Here is a 21,896-nt window from a genome sequence, read left to right on the forward strand (position 1 = left end):
AGACCGGTCACAGAAGCTCCACTTCGGGCTGGCCATAGCGAAGCCTTGGTCCAATGGTAGCCCGTCTGGAGCACCACACTTAGCAGGAGGATGCGTAAGAGAAGGCTCCTGTGTCCGTTATTCACTGTCAAGTGATTTCTTTGCTTCTTATAGTCTTTGTTTCTGTTGTTAGGATTGCTCGAGTTATCTCTCCCCTCACATGGGAAAACTTGACGTCTTGTGAGACGCTTCTTATTGCATTGTGTTGTGTTATGTAGAAGGTTTTAGGACCTGGAGGACACCTTTATAAAAGTGACAAGGAAGTCTATTCTGCAATTCATGATTACCTCAGGTGTTCTTTTGAACAAATAAATAGTATATGAAAAGAAAAAAACTTGGGTGTGTATTGGCTCCAGACACGAGGGACGAAAAGAGTGGAAGGAGAAAGTGTCAGGACAGTGGACCCATGCGCTCTTACCCCAGGCCCTAAAAACGTCCAAGCGTTTTTTATTATTTTGTTGTATTGTATTTGTATTAATTTTGTATTTGTCCTCTAAGCTCCTTTATGATGTATTCACACTTTGTCTGTTTACATGTTTTTGTTTATAAAAAAAAAAGTCTTGCATGCATTGACAGTCTGTGCTTGTGTGACGTATTGTGGGAGTGACGTCAAGTGACGAGCAGTATTTGGCTAACTACTGCCGCCTGGAGGCTTGGCATACATGTTAAATGAGCTTAAAAACGCACTTCTCCGTTTTTGTGTGCGTTTTTGTGGATTATTTTTTATTTTTTTATTTTTTTTAACAAACAAGGCAGTGTGGACAGAATCTTTTATCTACATTGGGAGGGGGGAAATATTCTGCATATACTCTGCAAGGATTACATGTTGGGATTATCCTTCAAAGACATGTGGACAAGGCCTAATTAAAAAAACAAAAAAAACAAAAAAAACAAAGCGGTATTTTTAACTCAAGTAAAAAGTGTAACATTTGCGTGTGTGGATCCACCGTGTCAATGCACCGGTGTATTCTACACTCCACTACCTTTGAATGAAGTGAATATCCATCCATCCATTTTCTTGACCGCTTACTGCTCACAAGGGTCGCGGGGGGTGCTGGAGCCTATCTCAGCTGGCTCTGGCCAGTAGGCGGTGTACACCCTGGACTGGTCGCCAGCCAATCGCATGAAGTGAATATGGCTTTGTATATAAATGATCAAGATAAAGCGCTATATAAGCGCACTCCATTTGCAATTTTGATCAAATAAAATTTTTCATTTGTTAGACAATGACTTGTTTTTCAGCAAAAGTGCATTGATTAACACAATCGAGTCATTCGGTCACTAATGTCGATACGAATAGTAAATGTGGATATTGGTGCCAGTCCAAGCACTAATTAGTATTGAGGAAAATTGTATCCCCTAGATGTTAAAATACACTGCCATGAACTCTGACCCCAGTTTCCCCTATAGGGAGGCACCAAATACTTATACAAAGCTTAAAGATTTGTTTCAAATTATGACATTAGAGAACTTAAAACAAACAGTGATTTGATCCTTGACCTCACTTGGACATGTTCTATTAGACACAGTATAGATGGATTATTGATTGATGCTCTATCATAAATTTTGTGGAAATTCTCTTTTAGTCAATTTCCTTTATGCTGTTGTCTCCTCTGCACTATTGGCTGAGTCTCGCAATAAATTACAAGAGGTCATGTATTTCAGATTCATTGGTTTGTGCGAACTTTTGCTAACACAATGTCTAGTGACGGTATTTTATTTATAACATGACAACGGTCCGCGGCCCTATTGAGGATGAGCGGTTATGAAAATGGATGGATGGACATGACAACACAAGGATTCTCTGTTTATTACTCTACTGTCCAGAATGTGACAGTATATCATCTGAAGTTATTGATAACATTTTTTTTTTTTGTCTTCCCTTTAAATTACCCACTCCTGGAAATGTGATCGGCCCTTGACCCTCACACTGAATGGTACGCATAGTGGCAGTAAAAGTGTGAGATGAGCCACACCATTGACAGTGACATAAACGTCCAGTTTTACAACACCAAAATGCTGCTACAGGGACTAATTTATAGCCACTCATAAATAGTGTACAGTATAGCTTTATAACTCAGTAGTACATAGACTGACATGACTAGACGGCCCCGAGCTGAAGAGGTCCTCAAGAGATGGCTGACATTGGCTCTTATGAATGACAAAACAATGGCACCGCTTTTGATTCTGCATGTTGGGATTATCCTACATAGCTATGGGGCCTTACTAGCTGTTGCTGGTTTTTCATCAGGCATGTTATTCAAATGCAAATAACTTAGATAACCATTGTATATCTTAGAATGTCAGATCAATACATATTTTTCTTTGTATTTTCGAATACATTTCATGCTTATCGTTGATGACTTCACACTTGTCTGCGACACTATTTCCGTTGTACAAAAGTGGGCAGCTGCAGGTGTTGTAATGAGGTTTCATTTTGCCATTCACCACATGAATGGCTTTTCACCCTCGGTTATCTCAATATTAGTTGTAGAAAACACAGCTTGACTGCAACATTTTTCAGGCAGTTTCTGTATTTAAATGAGTGTGGCTGCCATTTTAAAGTAGTCATTATCATATCAATGGCAAATATTGTTATTTTTGAATGGAACTACTGCAGTGTTGTTTGTGTCTTTTGCTGATCACATTTTTTATTTCAACCAAAATACTCCTTCACCTGCTTAGACTATGAAAATAATGTGTGTCATTAGGCGTGGCAATCCCCTGTCATCTCATGCTTCGATTCTGTACAAAAATTACAGGGCTAGAATTTGATGCCATGACCAAATATGGACGCTTGTTGAGCGTCTTTAATCTTGCATGAACTTGGTATTATCCTGCACAGTATGATATGGGACAGACCAATGGCTGACCTGCACCACATGCGCCACAAAGTTCCAGATGCTGACATTTTTGGTATAACATTATTGTTTTAAAAAAAATCAATTTAAAAATCGATCTGATTTATCATCAAGACACATATACCATATTGTTTTTTTCTAACCTACTATAAAACATGTATAGCCCATCAATTATGACAGAATATACATATTTAACAACACAAAAAATTGTACATCTTTAAGTTATGAGAAAAACATGCAACATTCATTTTTCAAAATGTGCATAGATAGAGGAAATAATCCCAGATATTTTTCCTTATTGTGTTCTCTATTTGTCTTGTTGAATGCTCATATAAGGAGCATAGAATTTCATCTCTTTGTGCTAGTGATATAGCTACTTTACAGTACAAGTTGTGTAACTTGATGAGGAGAGAGATAAACATGCCAGGCAGTTCAATTGCAGTGGAGTGCGGATGAATTGGCTAAGGATCAAAAGATGAGGACGAAAGTGGGGGAAAGAGAATCGAAGAGCTAAAAATATCCCCCGCTAACTCCAGGTTGAGCAGCCGCTTGCTGTATTGTATTTCTGTGCAATGGCTTACTGCATTACGCCGTTGTAATTTTTTGTTTTAAATCAGCTGCATTTAATTGTTCTGGGGTTTCTCAGCACATGGGTACACAAGTCCTGTTTGGGCATGTTGTCCGTATGGCTTTCTGTGCTTGTACACATGTGATAATTATATTAACATGAGCAAAAAAGAATATTCTAATTGGGCACACTTATTAAGATTTACAACAAATCTAGCTTTAAGCTATATATTATTCACTAATCACTATCTTTTTCATGATAATGTAGTACAGATTTTGTACACAGTGTATTGCAGCAAATGTAGAAGTAACCCACAGTAGTCCAGGCATATTAGAGGTACAGGTGTTTAACGTCACAAGCCAGATTGATAATTGTGATTCACTCAAGGGAGTTCTTCACGTTATCTGGAACTTCACGCGGCAGATCCGTTCGGGAAAGGAGGGACTTGCTGTACAAGACTTTGAGCTGATTGGACGATGCGGCATCTTGTACATGTTTGTTTTGACCAATCACGGATGGAAATGTCGTCTTCGGTTTCGTCTTAGGGGAAAAAACAAAAAACAAAAACAAAAACATTTTTAACAGCTACCAGCTTTTCAACATACAGAATTAATTGCAGCATCCATTCGTCTATGTTAGGTTTGTTTGTGTCCCCCTGTGTCGGTGCTTCCTGGTTTAATCACAGCTGCATGTCCCGCCCTAAACAACAAATGATTGGTCCAAACTAAAAAAGGTGTGTTGCGAATCTCAGAAATCTTCTTATTTTGTTATTTTAGCTGTACATAAAGCACAGATAAGGATTAACTTATAAAACAGGAAATATTGGTACTGACTCACTTGTTTTGTGACCCATTGCCTTGTCTTGGTGGCAGTTGTATTGTATGCAAATTGTATTTTCTACTATGCTTTACTGTAGATTACATTTTTGCCATCAAGCTATTTGACAACATCTCCACTTTCCATATGCACTCATATGCAAAAGTACAACAAGCATTCAGTCACAACGCAATTCCCTTAAACAAGTTGGCCTTTGTGTTTTATAAGTGGTTGCTATGGAAACTAAAGAGGAGTAGACTATCCATTTAATATTTCAAAACTCTGCATAAGCTTATATAGAAATAATGACACTTTAATTGTGTGTGCTAAACAATACTAGATCAACATGCATACTTATTCACTACCCTGACCTCCTTTTCATTTGGACCATGTAAAAGTTTGTTTAAAAAAAATATATATATCTTTTTTCTTTTTTTTTTGCATATTTTTTCTCAACAAATTACAATTTATGATTATTTATTGTTGAAACACATCATTTCTTTTCCAGTGGTGATCTGGCCAGGAAGGCAGCAATTTAAACATCAAGTACATGCTGATCACATGCAATACAACAAAATCACATTAACTATCCTGTATGTATGAATATTGCAAATCATAAACAACCCATAAAATCAGTAACACTTCAAAACAGTGTAAAATTCTCAAATATGGCAAACGTATTTAGTGGTAGAGATCTCTGATATCTTTGGAAACTGGCCAGGGAGATGATGGAGTGAAGACTGAGTTGAGGATATTCCAAGACCACGGGGCATCGTCAGACTCTTTGCAGCCTCTGTCGATCCTGAGGGTACCTTTACTCATTTATATTGTTGGTATTTTGAACAAGAACAAACTTAGAACAAATTTATCTGGGTGAAATGTTCTCGTACATAAAAGTATGCTGATGTTATATCGTGGACTGTTAGTGAAGTCCATCCACCCAGATTATATAGTGGATGTACAACCTGTGTTTGAACTAGGCTATATTTCAGAGCAGCATGGTAAAGTGGGTCAAGTTTAGCCAAAACTGCGAGACATGCAAATGCCATAATGTCACACTAGTCTAACTGCGACAGAAGAATGTATTGGCATTTAAAAGCACTCGTTAAACAATGAGAGCATGCTTCAATCAGATAAAAAAAAAAAAATCAAGCTTCAGATTGCCTAATTGTCTTAGACAGAAAAAGCAACAATGAATCGACACAGACAGAGGGGAGACAAGAGACTAAATACACACACACACTAATTGACAAAACGAGACACAGCTGGGCAAGGCACAAGTGGCAGAGTGTGCCACTATTGCAGCCCTTCTAAAGTAATTTTCAGACCTGCTTAATGGAAGGTGCACAGTTGCACTTGACCGCATACACCTGATGTAAACATCAAGCTGCTGTCTGGCACACAATAAAAACATTACGGTAAATGGAGTGAATCTGGAATAACTAAAAGTATGTTTTAATTGAGGGGAAAGTCAATAGGTGGCCTGCTCCCCTCAGCCATCTGCCCATTTTGAAAGCTGTAATTCCTGACTCATTTTTATAATTGACCGAGGCACTTCTATTCAAAGTCCATCAAGACGACTACTGGGCTTTAATGTCCACGAGCCTCCATGGTTACAAGCTCTGGTTTAATTGATGAGTTTCTGTGTGTGTTGGTGTGGAGCTGCTAATTGACTGGCTGTTAAAGCTTTTAATGAAGAGTAGGCAGTCAGCTCTCCAATTAGCTGCGGGGAGCCATCAGGGGGAAGAAAGTGGAAGGGTGCTCAGGAGAGAGCGTGAGGCGGGGGTGGGAGCGGGTGATGAGTGCAAAGAAACGCAAGCGTGCTGCAGTCACAAGTGGGGGAATTTACTCGAAAGAGGTGCAATGATTAATGATGTTTTCTCAGTTTATTTGGCTTCCTGACATTCATGGAAAACTGAAAATTAGCTGTGTTGAGATTCGATTAGATTCGACTTTGTTGTCATTGCGATTGTCACAAGTAAGGTAACAAAACTCACATGAGCAGTAACGTGATATAGCATACATAAAGCATGTAAGCCTGACTGGTCTTAAATTTTAACACCTTGGAAAGTCTTTTGTATTATGGAAGCTCTCTGCAGAACATGACTAATTGTGCTATTTTGAGACTACAAAAATGTCAAAGGAGCCAACAAGAACAACTGAACTTTATTTGGGGTTAATCAGAGCCACTATAAACTAGGGATGTAATGATATCCAAACATCATGATACGGTATTATCACGATATGAAGGTCACGATACGATAATTATCACGATATTGTGGGGGCGTTGGCGATATTTAAAAAAAGATCACAATATTGTAAAAAAAGAGAGCACATACTTAAAAAAATAGCACAATATTGTGCTTTTGTACATAACAGCAATGCATATAAACCACTTTTAATCTCTAATAACAATATTGAGGCACTTACTTGGTAATGCAAGCACACATTGATCGCTTAACAAGCAAATTCGGTTCCCCTTAATCTGACAATTAGCAACGATTTTAAACATTGAAGGCCAAAACATCCCTAATGAAAATTAAATTGCACTAATAAACTTGCCACTAGAGGGTGCTAGAACTGCAAATCAACTGGACTTTTTTTCACAAATGTGTTCCTTTTAAATATTGTGAACATGACGACGACGATATTGTGGCAGTTTTAATATCGCGATATCACGATATTGCCCTTATCGTGACATCCCTACTATAAACAGAGGTAGGCGTGTGCTGAGTCCCATTTAAACATGAGTTTGAATGTGACGAGCTATTTCTGAATGCAGCCAAATTCTTATAGTTATAAGAAAAGATTTGAGTTTGTAGGTCACATTTCAGGTTATAGGTCACATATGCTTTATCTTGGTCTAGTTTTTTTCATACTACAAAAAAACTGGCATTTGAACAAGGGTATGTCAAAAAACAAAAAACAAAGTTTATTATGTAATGTATGGTGCAAACTGCAATGAATGTATTGAGGGAGCCGAAAAAAAGTGTTATACTCACTAAATAAATATTTTATGACCCGAAACAGCACAATATCTTTTAAGAGACCTATTAAGCTTAAAAGGAAATAAATCTTTACTCTGTGTTAAATGCAAAATGTGTGTTGAAGAGAAATAAACGTTGATTGTATCATGCAGCTGGGTGAGCCGATATTTTTGGATTAATATTTGTGAATCTAGCAATGGATCCATCACACAATTTATTTATATTTTGTGAGAAAAAAAAGTGTTCACATTTGGTGTGGTTGCCTAATAATGGGCTTGAAATTGGCAATTTTGCTGATTCCCAGGAATTTTTCGGAATTTCCAATAAATTTATCAGATCACCGCCTAACATGAAATGGCCACAATAAAAAGATATAACGTGTTCAATTGCAAAGTTTTTGAGTTTTTAGAGGCTGCAGCTCCCTGAACAGGATAAGACCCGAAAACTGACTGATTAAAGAATAGAGTTGGCTACCATGGTTGTACTCCAAATTCAATCTCTCATCAAAGGTGCATTATATAACCTGATGTTTCTACTATGTTGCCCTTCTAATTTATTAAACAATTGTGCTTATAAGGTTACATACACTGGCAGAACTTGTGAAATATTAGAAATGATTGGGAGTACAGTATATGACTGATGACTGATCGGGGACAACACCTCTGTTTTCTTTATTGCAATGTCTTGTTTAGTCATGTTTAATTTGCTTGTAAAATGCTTTACAGTTTAATTTGAATCTCATTAAAAAATCAAAAGAATGTGTTTTCTTAGAAGAAGGGTACACAACTCAAATTCTGCCAGGGTATGTAAACATAGGAGCCCAACCGTAAAGCCGTGAAGCACAACACCGAAGTGTGCTTCTGTGACAGCTCTTAGCGGCTGAATTCAAGTGATGCAGATGCAAACATCAGAAGGACTCCGGTGGTTTTAATGAACTTGTCACAAATGGTTCTGCAGTATTTAATAAATAACTGGTTTATTCCTCAATAAATTCAGGGGGCAGTAAAATGCAAGACTGCAGTTTATCTCCAAAGCTGGAGGCATAATCTATAAAGAAGTGTTCAAGTATAGTTATTTGTGTGTATGTGTGTGTGCTGCAGGTGCAGTGGAGGTAAGGAAAGAGGGTCTGGAGGCTCAAATCAATCGCCTGTCTGAACTTATCGGCCGACTGGAGAATAAAGTAAGAATCCATCCAAACATGCACATACTGGACGTGTGTGTGTGTGTGTGTGTGCATGTGCCCTCATCCTGTAATTGATACTCCTCATGCCCCTGTGCCTCCCTCACCATTAGTGTCCACAGACCGACATGCCCTTGCAGTAACAGAAAATCTGATCGCATCTATTTTTAGCCATTCTTTTCCCTCTTGCTGCCACTCATTGGAGTTGAATAAATGTATCTTCGTTCTTGGTTGCAAGAAGAGTAAACAATGTCTAATTTTGAGGAGGATAGATGCAGGTTTGCTCTCGAAAGGAGGAGGGGGAGGAGGCCTGTTTAGTCTAGTAGAGAACATGTTAAGCCTAATGGATCCCCAGAAGGCTGAGCTGCTTCAAACGAGTGAACCACAACACCAGAAGCAGCTATAACTGAAGGTAATGTCCAGTTCTAGAGGCAGTGATAAAAGAGACAAATCACTCAAAACAACTGTAATGTATAGCAGTATTAACCAACCAGGTGTACAGTGGGGTACGCAAGCACATAGGAGGGGGTATGTGGAAACATTTAAAGGGGGTATTTTAAGCCCTTCCAACAGTCAACTATAGGCATATAATGATTACATCTTACCTTTGACACCGTGGCGGTGTAATTTTTTTTAAAAATAAAATATTAGTTGTTTTGCTAGTTAGTTTTCTAACACTGAAGTAAAACGCCCGGTTCAGTAAAACTCCGCCTCTCCCCGTGTGATTGCCGCGCCCCCGGCGAGCCGACTGCATTCTGCTGTTGGAGATCTGCGTTGGAGCGCTCCTCTGAATGCAAGCCATCAATTTGTCAGTAAACATTTGAAACAAAATGGTTCCTTGCCGCAAGAAATTGTGGAGCAAGCACACTAAACACGATACTATTCGTTAAGTTAGGTTCAATAGTGCAAAAGTTTTACTTGCACAAGTGTCAGCCAGAACCACGGGGGGATTTTTTTAAGACAGCCAATTGTCATTACACTTTGACATTGCAAATGTGAAGGATAATTGATTGCTTTGAATTCATTTGGACAGAATGTTTACTGATAAAGGCTACTTTTGTCACTATCCCATGGAGAGAAAGTGGGCGTGTGTTTAGTCTGCAGAGGCGGTGCGGGGGTGGGTCCGCACCTTATGATGCCATAGAGTGCCAACAACTCATTTTGTCAGGTTGGGAGGTGCTTGGAGAGCGGAATGACCTAGAATTTCTCAGAGAGAATGTAATGGAGGAAAACACCACTTCGGTCATGTTTGGTGAGGGATTAGCATTTTACCACGGCTAAAAGCTCCAAAAAGTTGATTTTTCATGTTGGTGTCCCTTTAATATTTTATTTAAAAGATGGTAAATATTCTCAGTGGTACATTTGTGGTAAATGTAGATGACAAAAGCAGGCTTATAATTAGAACACGAGCAAAGGTCCCTATTTTGTTTTATAGAAATTATTTGTCTTATCATGATTTAGTATCATTATTATTATTTTGCAAAGTGAATTACATTTTTGGGGCCGTAATATGCATATATAATATATGTAAATATGCAAACACACCGACACTGTTAAAAATCAGATATTTTAAAGTTGTCACACGTTTAAAAAAAATTTTTTTGGTTCTGTAGCGCTTCTTACAGTGATTTAACAAAATACAATCCTAGTACGTTTGACCTTTGCAAATTAGGAGGCACATGCATCCCGAGATATTAAAAAAGGGCCATTGTCGACATTTGCTAAAATGAGCAGTGAGCAATGATTTAATTATTTCCAGCTAAATTGATGCAACGAATATTACAGAACCCTTAGACTCGTTATGTGAATGTTCGTCAGGCAGGACTCATGAAGGAGGCTTTTGCCCACCCTGAAGTTTTGCCTCAATACCAATGTGAGCATGGAAAAATGGACAAGCCAAGTTTACTTCAGGTGGGAAGAGACCCATGAAAGGTCAGGGTTTAGCATGCAAAATCTACCAGTGAACAGGTTTGGGTCTCATCGGCTGCTAGTGACTGACTCTGAACTTCTCTAACCTGTCTCACTGGACAGCCTCATTCAAACCTTTCGTCACCTCAGGTTAAATCACGCAACCTGTATTCTGGAATACATAGCCCCATAGAACTGGTGTGCAACTTTGCCCATGAGCCATAAAGCACGATAACAATAACAAATGTTTTGTTTTTTGTTTGTTTCTGTTGTTCCTCAGTTGTATCCCCAAGTGGCATTGTTTCCCCCTGGTTTGTATTTCAAAACTGCATACTGTCAGGCATGAAATTAAATAACACAAAAAAAAAAACCTCATAAAGTGCATTTGGCCTCTGTGATTCTGAACATCTATAGGGATTCTTTCTCAAAATTGAACTGTTGCATGATCATAAGGCTGCACAGACTGCTATAAAGTGGATTTACAGGAATTGGACTTTATCCTTGGAAATATTGTGTGTAGAAAGTATTATCATTACATTTTCTGATGCATGTGCAGCTCTGGCAAGAGTGTCTCACCAAAAGACCCATGACATCTTGGCCTGTGGTCTTATGAGCAGAAATGAAGCCACTATAACCAGTCAAACTCCAGGTCAATCTGTGAAATGTGTTCGAGGTGCTCATCCAAAGCTGCACAGTTTGACACACTTCTCCAACACACACAGAACCCGTGATAAATAAAAAGAAGTGTTTGATAATTGTATCACTATATGTTACAGTAAACATGCATTTGCTTGCTAGAGTAAAGATATGATGTGCTCACATCTTTTTCTGGCAAAGACACTCCCCACAGAAGAGCCTTTATACCTTTATGGCATATTAGTGTTAAATTCATTATATTATGCATGGTGGTGAATATCTGTTGAATATTCAATGTCCCACTGCACTGACTTAGAGCTGCAGAAAATGGAAGCTTAAGCTGAGCTTATGCATGTCCCAGGAAGACACTAATAAGACTCTCTTTAATTAACAGCCGACATAGTTTTATAGTTTTAGTGTGCAACAACATTTGTACACGCAGTGCACACAACTCTGAATATCAATGCAGGCACCAACAGAAGTGCTAACACAGCATGGGAGACTTCCAGTATTGTCAACTATAGATCACTAAATATAAGTATGTGACCAAGTATTAATATTTAGTTTAAATAAACAAGCTTTTTTTTTCTTTCTGCTGGTTCTCCCATCTGTCACTGATGTAAATCTCTGACAGGATTCATAACAAGTTTTCCGACTGAGCTGCATAAAAAGGGATGGTCTTATTAACTCATTTGCTCCCATTAACGTGTAAATACGTTTTTTTTTATGTTCTAAGTGTCACAAAAACGTATTTATACGTTTTTTTGTTTTTTGTTTTTATGCTAGAGCATACAGAAGGCTTTGATGCAGCCTCTCAACTGCAGAAATGGTAGTTATTACACAAACGGCCAGCAGGTGGCAGCAGAGCAAAGGAGATCAACCAGGGCCATCTAGAAAAAAAGCTCAATTACTTACAATTTTAAATAGATTTGTGAAAACTGATGAAACTTAGCTATATTCTAATGCCAATTGCTGCAAAACGGAAACAGATAGAAACATACTTTTTTTTCCTGATGAAAGAAGAGACTTTAATCTTTCTTTTGATAGGTTCCATGCTTTTATAGCAATAGAACACAATATTCTGTGGGCCTTGCTAAATCAGTGAAAATCCAGTAAAACAGCCGGGAGCGAACGGGATTGCTTATGTGAAAATGGCTGGGAGTGAATGAGTTAAGGAGTTAATGCCATATTATTTAGCAAATCACAGTTTTTATGCGATTTTCCTGCTGAATTAGTGCAGTGCCTTGCGAAAGGAATGAAAACCTTTCAAGCATATTTCACGAAAACTTGAGAGATTATTCTTCATGGATGTCATCCACGAGACTGTTGCCTGAATACAGACCCATCGCCCCGAGGCGTTCATTGTAATCTCAGGAGATTTCAATCATGTCACATTCACATCACCATTAATAGGTTTTTCCCAGTACAGTCAAACCTCGGTTTTCAAACGCTTCTGTTCTCAACCAAATCGGTTTTCAACCAGAAAAATTGAGAATTTTATGTCTCAGAACTCGTCCAAAAATTCGGTTCTCAACCAAACTGAAAAAAGCCGAGCGTACCTGAACGCGACTCACTCGGGAGACGAGCTAACTTGAATGCCCAGGATGCTTCCTCCGTAGCACATTCGTGTTCAAAGTTCGTTTGGAGCAGACCTGTTCATTGTTATTTACGCAAATCTTTTTTTTAGTTTTACATCGTGTATTAGCCCCTAATTATGGGTCCAAAGAAAGCAAGTGAGTAAGTGAAAGCTGGTGAACAAAAGAGGAAAGTAGTGCGCAGAACTGTTGAATTTAAAAAAGAAATGTTTGCATTTTTTTTTTTGTTTTTCATCATTTTTGATAGGATATCTAAATAAAACAGTGTCTATTTCTACCTTTTTCTATTTATGGTCAACAGTATACAGTGCAGTTTATGGTGTAAAATAGTAAAAAAAAAAAAAAAAAAAAGACTTGGAAAAAAATTTTTTAGACTTGGAACGGATTAAAATTATTTACATTAATTATAATGGGAAAAATTGTTTCGGCTTTCGAACAAATCACTTTTAGAACAACCTTCTGGAACGGATTATGTTCGAAAACCGAGGTTTGACTGTATGTCAATTATCACACAAAGGAAAAACAGACCCTGGATCTGCTGTATGCAAATATTAAGGAAGATTACACTGCATCAGCTCTTCCACCTGTCAGATGACAATCTGGTTTGCCTTCATTTCTTCTATACACCCTGTGTTGTGAGGCATTCTGTAACCGTTCAGAAAGTGGAATCCAGAAGCCAGGCCTTAGTTCACAAACTGGGATTTACTGCAGGACACTGAAGGCAACAAGAGACGTGGCTGTTTACCAGAAATTTGACTGTTTCACAAGCTACTTGACCTTCTGCAAGGGATATGGTTGAACTGGTGAGGACTGTGCAATGTTTTCCAAACAATATGCATCACTTGCAACATCAAAAGGCATCAGGAGAAGGTACTAGCAAACGCAACAGGAGCTTAAGGGGAGTTTGAGACAGGCTAAGAGGGATTAAAACACACAGGAAAGGAAGCTGCAGTAAAACAACAGAGATGTGTGAAGGGGAATGCAGACCATCACCTGCTACAAGCAGAGGAACAGCCAGGCCTCAACGGTAATTTTAAGAAGGTCAATGAGTCCGACAACTTGTTAACAGGTTTGACTCAGCAGTCAGCTTCCAACCTGCTCACTGCCTCAACAGCTCACTCGTTCTGTCCTCTCGCAGCAGCCCCTCTACCTGTATCACCTCCTCCTCAGCACAGCAGCTCCAACTCTGCAGGGGCGTCACCTGTTTCACTTAGCCCCTCTCCACACCTCACAGTAGAAGAGGTGAGGGAAATTTCATCCAGGGAAGGCGGCTGGCCCCGACAGTATGCTGTATGGGCCAAACGGCCAGGTGATATTTAACCTGATCCGGCAGGCAAGGGAGGGTCGTGGTTTTGTGGAAAACATTTGTCATGTGTCTAAGATTGGTGTGAGCAAATGACTGCAAACCGGTGGCACTCACTTCACACGCTATGAAGACCCTGGAGTGCCTGAGACTACAGACCACTGATGCTATACACACCTTGCTGTTTAGGTACCGTGAAGGTGTTGGAGGGGATGAGGCTGGCCTCTTTTTGCATCGGGTATAGTCCTACTTGGACGAGTTAACATCATCTGGCCTCTATTACTTAGGAAAGGAAAGTTCAGGAAGGTTGTTTGACTATGTGAAGGGAAGACCACAGTTTGTCAGGCTTGGAGGAGGTGTAAGACTGAGTGAGTGGTTGATTACTTTCTGACTGTCTTACAGCTTGTTGCTGTGTATGTATTTGGGTATTTATGAATATGCAACATTACTACTTTTCAGGAAAAACAAAATAAAACTAAACTTTGAGTTACACAGCACTTCAATTCAATTGGTATTTTATCTTAAACTGCTATTATATATTATTTCATACTATCATCAACAGAACACCATTTTAAAATCATATTCAATGGCTAATTTGAGATGCTAAAAAGAAGCTAATTTATTACAGTGTCGGGTTTGGGTTGCAAGCCATCAATATTATACAGTTTATGTTAGGGATGGGCGAGTACCGATACCAGGTATCGGTATCGGGCCGATAGCAGCCTGTTTTCAAGTACTCGTGACGCAGACGACTACAAGCGACCGATGGCAGAGAGGGAAGACGTTAAGTGAGTCCTCCTTGTCTGTAACTGGCGCTAGCTTGCAGCAGTTTTTCACCAAAACTTCACCGGTTTGGAAATACTGCAAAATTGTGATTCTTAAACTAAAAGAGCATTTTTGTGTTTTATTTTGAGTGTTAAGACTATTGAAAAGTGACTGTGCTGTTTTTTTGTCAAAATTAAAGGAAATATATTTGGGTTTTTTGTCAAAATGTACTACTGGTATCGACAGTTGGTATCGGTATCGGTCTGAAAAAAAGTGCTATCGAACATCCCTAGTTTGTGTTCACACCGAGTCTCTCACTACTTGAAGCTTTGAATACTTCACAAATGCAAACTGTGTTCGACCATCTTTACCAAATTATTTTTCAAATGTCATAGAACCGGGCGCCACGGTAGCTGACTGGTAAGCATGTCCGCCTCCCAGTTCTGAGGACTCAGGTTCGAGTCCAGGCTTCGGCCTTCCTGGGTGGAGTTTGCATGTTGTCTCCATGCCTGTGTGGGTCTTCTCCGGGTACTCCGATCCGCAGGACAAACCTTGTGATCGTTTTTCACTTTAGGAGTCTTACAAGGTTGATGGATTCTCATTGTAACATCTCTAACAGAATTTGAAGTGCTTTCAAATTGGTCATTCCAAGGATGACAGGGAATAGAAAAAAAATGCTTCAATGAATATGTGCATACGCCAGAAGAAATTAAATTGACATTCTGTGTTGGATTAGAATTTTCAGAGGGCCTGACATTTTATCTGCTCTTGTCATGGTTAAAAAATGCAGCGTTCCCGAGGCATTTGAATATTTCTTTATCTTAGTTTGCCCTGGCATGACTTTCTTGGATCTCCATATTATGGTTGCAAAAGAAATATGACAAGGTAATGAAAAGGTAAATGACGAAATGTGTACAAGGCCAGCAGGGCATGATGTGTGGCGCCTTAGACGCAAACATTTCCTTTATTTCACTTCATTTAATTTTGTTAGATCTCTTTCTGTTTTGAGTTATTTAAATTCAATGCAATATTTACGGTAAAATTGAATCTGTCAGTCTGCGTCTATTGGTGTCACCTGCAGGAGAAAGTATAAGTGTACAAGCTATGTACTGTATGGATTTTGTGACGCATATAAATAAGTAATCTATTCTGTATTATAATAATTGGTTGATTGATGTTATAAAGGCCATTGATATCTCATGACAGTAAATGTGTCTATTTTACTGCCTGACCAAAGAAGTTTACTTGCTCAGTTGATTTAACATTGACTGCAAATGTTCACTGTGCCCCTTTACATCCTATGCATCTTATTCTAATAGTCTTAACCTTGGGCATGTACGCAGCAAATTTACAGGTAATTAGGCCTCAAGAGCCCCTTTGTTGCAAACAGACATGAAGTACAATAGATTCTTCCCAATGGGGTGGACATGCTGTGTGTATAAAAGCGCAAGTCTGGTGCAAAATTTCTTTCTGTTTTTTCATACTGTGCATGTACATGCATTTTCCCAGCCAATCGTTGCGGAATCCCTCATTTGCATTAAAATAAGGCGGTATAGGAGCAGAAGTAAATTACTGTATTTTCCGCACCATAAGGCGCACCTAAAAGCCTTCAATTTTTTCAAAAGCTGACCATGCGCCTTATAATCAGGTGCGCCTTATATGTGGATCAATATTGAGCCGCAACAGGTCTCGCTGTCAAGACGCTATCGGTGACCCTGCACGATCGGTGACTCGCATGCGCAGAAGATCCCGCCATCTTGGATCGCTAGCTAATACTGATACTTTACCTCAGAGAAAATAATAAAACAGCTGTTTATTCATTTTGAGAGTGAATGGAGTTGTCAGAAAGCTGGTTTGTAATCTATTAATAAAGTTTGACTGACCTATCTGACTGTTTTGTTGACATTCCCTTTAGCGCAGCACCATCTAATGCATGCATAACGTAACCCCAGCCTCTACTGTAGCGCCTTATATATGGAAAAAGTTTGAAAATGTGTCATTCATTGAAGGTGAGCCTTATAATGCGGAAAATACGGTAAGTTGTTTGGCTCTGAGAAATGAGATTGGCGCGTACGTGGTGCATAAACCTGCTTTTACTGAGTCTAAAATCGAGCCTACTTTCTTTTACCTTCCAGATGCGCTGGCCGGGCTCAGCAGCTCAGTGCTCCGGAATGCCCAAGGAGGTGTAGCGCGTCTCCCAAATTGACTAACACGCTAAATTAGACTTGCCCCAACTCGAAAATTAAGATGCACCCATCTTGCCGAGCCAGTCTACTTCAATTGCCAAATGTGCCTGGGACGCCCAGAGAAGTGCAAAACAGCTCAAAACATACTACAGGCACTAAAATTGAGATGTGCCCGTTTTTACGTGCGCCTGTCTACAAAGATAGAGCTCACAGTGACTTCAATTTGAGTCCAACGCTGATCTGAGTGTGATGTCACCTTCTTATCACATTATCAGCTGTGCATGAGCATGTGAGAGACGGAGACCAACCCACTTAAGCAAACCTTAGAGGCTTCCCCTGCCGTGATCACTTAAGTGTGCAGTGCAGCCATAACTTATTCACTGGAGTAATCGCGTTTACCAGTCACTTAATTGGAAGGGGCCTTCATTGCTTCTTGTGACTGACTATACGAAGTTTATATGACTCCCAAGTTGTCAGACTGGAGGATAATCATGGCACTTCAATATAGACATCTGGTCTTAAATTTACAGTATGTGTACAGTATGCAACACACTCACTGCATCATACTGAGAGGTAATTTCCTTTGTAACACCGAGGAGCAATAACAAACAGTATAAATAATTAGATATCTTATGGTACACTGGAGAACTGCAGATGTTGGATTCACTTTGGTGACCAGTGGTAAGCTATATAACACTTTTCCACCTATAAGATGCTCAGTCATTTTCAATGCACCCATAATAAGCAGTTCTGGATTGTGGTTTGCAGATCGAAACTCACATTTTGCACCTCATATACTGTAAACACATTGAATTTGTAATACTGTGAACAGGCGTTTATGTGGCAAGCACCTGTGTCATGGAATCTTTGTAACATGGATTTTGTCCTACCTACATGTTAATTTCCCGACTGCAGTTGTCATATAGGATCAGGTCGAGGATCCATTGATAAAACGTCAGGGGAGCGGGCAGGACCTTTGAAGAGTCAGGAGAGCGCAGAACTGACAGACACTCTATTTCATAACTCTAATGTCTCTTCCCATCTTGCATCTTGTTCACATGTATTGTTATAAAAAAAAAAAAAAAAAAGTCCTTACTTCGGGTCCCTGGGATTAACCGTCAAAGAAATGGATCATCTAAATTAGATAGCTTCTCCTCAAATGAAGTATTGATTTGCAAAATTACTCCTCAAAGAAAAATCCTAATTCGAGCCTTGCATGTGAAGACACTCTGGGCCAGGCCACTAAAGGGTGGGCGGGGTTTGGCATAATTTTGCAATCATGTGACAGATGCATTAACACTGTTATGCTATATAAAAAACCATCTCTACTGTATGTCCACGTCAGCTTCTGAAAATATAAAAGATTATTGCACCAATAATTTGTATTTTATGGACATTAAATGAATGAATGAATGTCATTGTCTTCTCGGCTCACTACAGTTTCATGGCGCGAAATTACGAAAACGCTTTTGGACCTCCTCTGCCTTTTTATTGACATATACCATCCATCTCCTTCTAGATCCCACTTGATCTCCCGATCCACATTTTAATATAAAAACAAAACAAACACACCTCCACCTCCTCCTCTTTTCTGTCTACCATTTACTAATCTAACTGGCCTTGCATGTTGCAAGCTGTTTCTTAGTTGCTGTCCACTTTTGTTGACTGACATGTTGCGGTTGTGCTTCCCCTTACAGACAGTCTGGTTTGATCTGCACCAGAGGCTAACGGACACAGATGGCACCGCCAGTGCAGTAAGTCGACACAAAACATATCAGAGTATTAAACTTAATGCACAGCCTCAGGTGTCAGTCAGTAGTACCTTATGGAGGGAGGCAATGTGCGCTTTAGCTCAGTGGCGGGATTGACTCTGCACTGTAATTATTATTTAACCTGCATGATCCTGTTTTGTGACTTTTCAATACAGTAGGTGCTAAGCTTGTGAATGATTTCCCGGGATAAAGCATTCTTTTTTTTTTTTTTTTTGCAGTTGTCTGCATCTGAATCATTTATTGATGTTTGGTATGCTGCAGGAGAATGAATCAAGTCATGCACATCTTTTAATATCGAACACCCACTAAGGAAATAACAGATATATTTACAGTATTCTTTTGAAAGCCAAAGACAATGTGTGAGTGTTTTTTTTTTTTTTTTTTAAGATGTAATTATGAATAGTAGGGTTTGTGCGTACTGTATTTGCTATTTGGCCCTGGTTTCATTCCTTTTCATACCAGCACATTCAGTCCTGCAGAAATGTGTTATCTTATTCAGTTGACTGCTACAAAAAAAACAAAAACAAAAAACGTCACATGCATGTGTCGTAAACGAATTCCGACAGCCATTTCCTTCTCATATAAAACATCATGTATACTTTAGATGAATTCCTGTATGCTAACTTGATTGAGCCAGTACTTGGTCATTTTGTTTACTTTGTATTGTGATCCAAAATTGAAGTCACCAGCTTCAGAAACTCCCCACACTTGCATGCATATATAGAGGTCAGAGGACCAAAACTCACTTCAATTAACTGAGGTTTTTCCATATTTATTATTTTTAAATATTTTTGTCGTTGACAACCTTCTGCTCCACACTTCAGCCCATTTATCAGCAATATTGTCAAAATTATTTGAAATCTGAACATTTTCTATTTACTATATTTTGATACATTTTGGTACATTTTAACACAAGTAGCCTATATGTAGTCTTCCCATGATACAGTATCAAAACAGGGTAATTACATTTTGTTTAATGCATGACAATAATGATGGGGAAAAAAACCCTGCCAAATATGTTCTCTGACTCCACCAATCATATGAAGTGTTACACCCGGCCCCCTACATCACAGCTTGTGATTGGCTCTTTGTCAATGCTATGACATGCTATGCTAAAAAGAAAAGAAAGGACTGCCCACCCACTGACTTGAAGGTAGATACGACACTCCGTTTTTCAAATGCGTACCTACGAAGTCTAAGTCATCAGCTCATTTCATGTGTGTGGAATCTGTGAATATTGAGAAAACCTAAAGAGCAACGATGCCGTATGATGATTGTGCCGTATAAATCACAACAATGGAACTGGATAGAGTACATTTCTTTGCATTCTCTTTTCTTATGTTTTGTTGTGTTTTTGGCAAGACTGGGGTGTGGTGGTGGACCCAAATGCAGGGAAGCAGGGTGAGGAGGCAAAGAATGCGCTGAAAAAAATGTTTAATAAATAAAACCGAGGAGGTAAAAATGACCTACAAAATAAGAAACCAAAACAACAAAGTCCAAAATGGTAAAATGAGACAAGGCCGGCATAATAACAGGAGGAAAATGACAATGAATTGACGCAGACAGAGGGGAGACAAGAGACTAAATACACACACTAATTGACACAACGAGACACAGCTGTGCAAGACACAAAGTGGCAGAGGGTGCTGATTGGTTGACACATTAGGAGGGGTAGGCAAACAGGTGGACATACTCAGGTTTGACGAGACAGGAAGCCCACAAGGACAACATAACACAGATAACAACAAGAGCTCAAAGAAACAGGAGGACAAAATCAAACCAAACCATGGCAGTTTTTAATATAAAATACAGTTCTACTTTCTTTATTAACGTTATACAAAAAATAATAATAATAATGGCATTTTAATTCATTTCAATGAGTGTATATTAATGTTATATACTAGTAAGTTATGAGTTTGGTCATGGAGTGAATTCAAGTCAGTGAAAGCACCACCGCACTAGCTTCTATTGGACTGGGAAAAGACATTATGCCTTGTTTTTCTCTCTTCGGGAGAGCCCTGTAGTAGTTACCTGTAGCACTTAAGCCTGCTGCCGACCCCCTTATGAAAGCCCATTAGCTGCAGCAAACAGTAGGAGCTCTCAATAAATTGGACGGTTATTGTGGGCACAGACCGTTGTTGCTGTTCCAAAAAGAACACTTTGGTTTTCCTGAGTGGTAGAAGTTTCAATTGATACGACTAATGTGTCTTAAAAATGCATGCAAAAAAAAGCACTCTGAGCAAGAACATTAAGGTACTTATACATGCCATCTAAAAAAAAATCCAGCGTGTTTATCTCTAAGCTTATTTTTGTTGTACTTATTATAAAATGACATAAATAGGTTTTAGTTGCATACAAATGATCCCCAAGTTGTTGGAAGTTTGTAGTTGTAGACAACAATCCCTCTAATGCTAATGCTGACCTAATCTTGCCCCAAACTGCACAACCAGAGCCAAGATATAATATACTGGTTCCCCCTTTTTATGGTCTGGCCTTTAGCAGAAATGTGACTCTGCCATCGAGTCACTTTATTGCACATAGCTTTGTTTTGCATTGCGTTCTTACAGATTTGAACAAAAACTAATAAATAAATTGTTAGGTTACATTTTATTTGGTGTCAAAGAACAAACCAATGTCGTAAATGCCAATAGTGTGATAAGCATATATTGCATGGCATCCGGAATGTATTCACAGTGCATCACTTTTTATTTTGTTATGTTATAGTAAAACATTGGGGAGAGTTTTGGAAATGTCTTAAAAATAAAAATTAAAACCTAAAAAAAAAAATCCTACATAAAATCAAGGTTGAGTTCAGGCGCATCCTATTTCCGCATATCATCGTTGCGATGTTTCCGCCACTGAATTGGAGTCCACCTGTGATAAATTCAGTTTGTTGGTCATGATTTGGAAAAGCCTACCTTTCTCGCCTTTATTTATTTATATAAGGGACAGTACATATACATTTCTGTAAATATGCCATAGTTAGCAAGAAGGCTGATTTTCATCTGCAGTCCCGAGACAGATTGTAAATATCACCCTAAAAAAAAAATAAGAATAAAATACATAACAATAGATTTACTAAAAAGTTATGGCCCAACAAAGAGACAAACACACAAAAACCTGTAGATGGTTAAGTGGCCAGAAAGAAGCCCCTCCTTATTAAAAGGCACATGGCAAACCACAATAGACACCTGAAGGACTCTTAGACCATCATAGATAGAATTCTCTGATCTGAGAAGACAACATTTTTTAAATTTTTTTTTTTTAACTCTGGTGTGAA

At 38.9% G+C, this 21,896-nt stretch overlaps 1 protein-coding gene across 1 annotated transcript in view; it reads left to right on the forward strand.

The window, feature by feature from the left end:
• The window catches only part of necab2 (N-terminal EF-hand calcium binding protein 2), a 94,167-nt gene that overhangs the window by 55,141 nt on the left and 17,130 nt on the right, over positions 1-21,896 (forward strand). Inside the window, exons 8-9 of the mRNA XM_077516463.1 lie at positions 8,372-8,451; positions 18,542-18,598. Coding sequence (XP_077372589.1) covers positions 8,372-8,451; positions 18,542-18,598 — 137 coding nt within the window. The remainder of the gene's footprint in view (positions 1-8,371; positions 8,452-18,541; positions 18,599-21,896) is intronic.

Source organism: Festucalex cinctus, chromosome 3, assembly GCF_051991245.1.
Source record: "Festucalex cinctus isolate MCC-2025b chromosome 3, RoL_Fcin_1.0, whole genome shotgun sequence".
Classification (NCBI taxonomy): Eukaryota; Metazoa; Chordata; class Actinopteri; order Syngnathiformes; family Syngnathidae; genus Festucalex; species Festucalex cinctus.